Below are 2,474 nucleotides of genomic sequence, written 5' to 3' on the forward strand. Positions count from 1 at the left end.
TTGTATCGATGTTCAACAAAACAAGCTTTACCAGGCTTCGGACTCAACCACTGGACTGAAGGTCATTTACACTTTGGCCGTAATTCAACGGCATATTAGGTACATTTTATGCAAATGACACCCCCAAAGACAAATAAAAAAAAATATAGTTGAAATAACACTTTAGATAATGGACCATATATGGAATCATCTGACGTTTGGGGTTTTTTTTTCTTCAGATTTTCAAAATGATAAAAGCCGTTATCATCGCTCTTGTTGCCTGTCTGGCTATTGCCGCCGCCAATCCATTCTACGGATACGGATACGGCATTCCTGTCCATTACGGTATTGGTATCGGGTACGGACATGGTATGGGATACGGATACGGTATTGGTATGGGATACGGACATGGTATGGGATACGGACATGGTATGGGATACGGACATGGTATGTATGGAGGTTTCGGTCTGGGATTCGGATACGGAGGATTCGGTCACGGGATTGGAATGTACGGAGGATACGGCATTGGACACGGCTTCGGACATGGAATCGGAATGTATGGCAAATGTGAGTACTGTTTTTGCCGATACACCAGTTTACAATTAGTCCACGTATGTAACGCGCAAATGGTGTACCTGTATTTTCCATATATCCGTTTAAACTTGGAAGACCTTAGAAAACTAATTATTAAGGGGCGTTCTCACTATGCGATTAGTCGTACCAACTTGTTGCATGCTATCGAATCGTACTGTGGCAAGGTAATCGAAAAATTGTGTAGTGTTTGGTTTGTATTATGACTAATACACTTGTTAAAGTTAGTTTAGAGTTAGATCCTTTATATACCAGCGAAAAGAGCATACTTTTATAGGCCTAGTCATCCACCAATGTCATCAAAATGAACCGGGTGTGTATTGACTGAAGGTATCTCACCAGTATTGACTACACATTGGAAAGAAAGAAATGCTTTCATTAACGATGCACTGAACACATTTTATTACGGCTATATGGCGTCGGACATACCGGTATGGCTAAGGACCACACAGATAATAAGAAAGGAAATAGTCTGCCGCTACTCCGTGTGATAGTCTTTTGTTACACCAGTTGTTGAGCACTTTACCACTGGGCTACTTCTCACCCCTTAAACATTGGTGACAATACAAACCTAAAGCTAAGTAGTTCTACTATATTATACGACCTTAAACATTGGTGACAATACAAACCTAAAGCTAAGTAGTTCTACTATATTATGCGACCTGACCAAAAACGAGCAGCCTTTATAACATAATTTTGGCTAATGAAATTGATACCTCGACTTACGCAGCTTTAACAAACCAAACTCCTTTTCATGAGATAATATATGGGAGACAACTCTCGTTAAAACGTCATCCAGAAAGTACGAACGTTGGTCTTCTGCAGCTAAACAGATTTGCATTTCTGTGTTTGATATGTCATAATCTTGAGGAAATGTTACCCTTTCAGCATCCCATAATCTGACTGATAATAAAATAAAGAAAGGGGGGGGGGGGGGGGGGGCACTTTTGCGTTTATACTTTATGGTATTGTTTATTCCGGCAGGTTTTGACTCGATACAATAGAATTTGTAGCTTACCGGACCGGAGATCAGCCAATTTCGACCCTGTTAGGTATAATAAGAACCAAGCGACTATTTAATAAAATACGATAATTTTATAACAGATACAAAACGTTCATGTGAGACAAATATGTGATATAAGTTTATAGTTTTCAGTGAAAAGAAAGGAATATTTTAACGTGCAGACTTGTTTTTAAAGATGCTGTAGAAACTATCAATATCGCCGTCGTTGCAAATTGAAAGAAATGAAACATTCATGTTTTCAACAAGCATTCTGAGAGTGCTGCTAAAGTCATACATGTTCCCTAACGGGCCCAACACATTTTCGTATCTCCCGAGTTCTAGGGCCATATCTCAGTGAAAAAGGGGTAAATCACCACGAAAGTCAAACCTGATTTGTAACAGTATATAATCAATAAAAACAACAACAACAACAACAATATTTCAATATATTTAGGCATTGCGAAAACGAAAGTCCGAAAAACTACATGCTACAGACTAATGGATGGTGACGAAACCTGTAGTTACCTCCGGTTGGAATGGTAGGGGGTTAATGTACTACTACTACTACTACTACTACTACTACTACTACTACTACTACTACTACTATTGCTACTACTACTACTGCTACTACTACTACTACTCAAATATTTATTACTACTACTACTAAGATATTTACTACTACTACTACTACTACTACTACTACTACTACTGCTACTGCTTCCAATAAAGTGTTCATGTTTATATAAATATAAACATGTTTTTGCTTTATGTTTTCAGAATATGGAAGCCTGCTGCAACACTCGAACTAATGGTCGTTGATGCAAATCTTTGGTGTAGTATTGTAAATAAATGAAGTGAGTCAATTGTATTCATTTGTGTTTGTTTCTTCTATTTAAATTAA

General features: G+C 37.9%; 1 protein-coding gene across 1 annotated transcript; it reads left to right on the forward strand.

Annotated features, from left to right (window-relative positions):
* The first annotated feature begins 227 nt into the window (after positions 1–227).
* Positions 228–1,574, forward strand: LOC121370020 (neuropeptide-like protein 29). Its single transcript, XM_041495114.1, has 2 exons — positions 228–546; positions 1,555–1,574. The coding sequence occupies exons 1-2, from the start codon at positions 228–230 to the stop codon at positions 1,572–1,574; spliced, it is 339 nt and encodes a 112-aa protein (XP_041351048.1).
* The last annotated feature ends 900 nt before the right edge of the window (positions 1,575–2,474 follow it).

Source organism: Gigantopelta aegis, chromosome 4, assembly GCF_016097555.1.
Source record: "Gigantopelta aegis isolate Gae_Host chromosome 4, Gae_host_genome, whole genome shotgun sequence".
Taxonomy (NCBI): Eukaryota; Metazoa; Mollusca; class Gastropoda; order Neomphalida; family Peltospiridae; genus Gigantopelta; species Gigantopelta aegis.

Coding starts and splice junctions, on each gene's coding strand:
- LOC121370020 (XM_041495114.1), top strand. CDS start 228: ATGATAAAAGCCGTTATCATCGCTCTTGTTGCCTGTCTGGCTATTGCC. Junction 547..1,554: donor AATCGGAATGTATGGCAAAT/GTGAGTACTGTT, acceptor TTATTCCGGCAG/GTTTTGACTCGATACAATAG.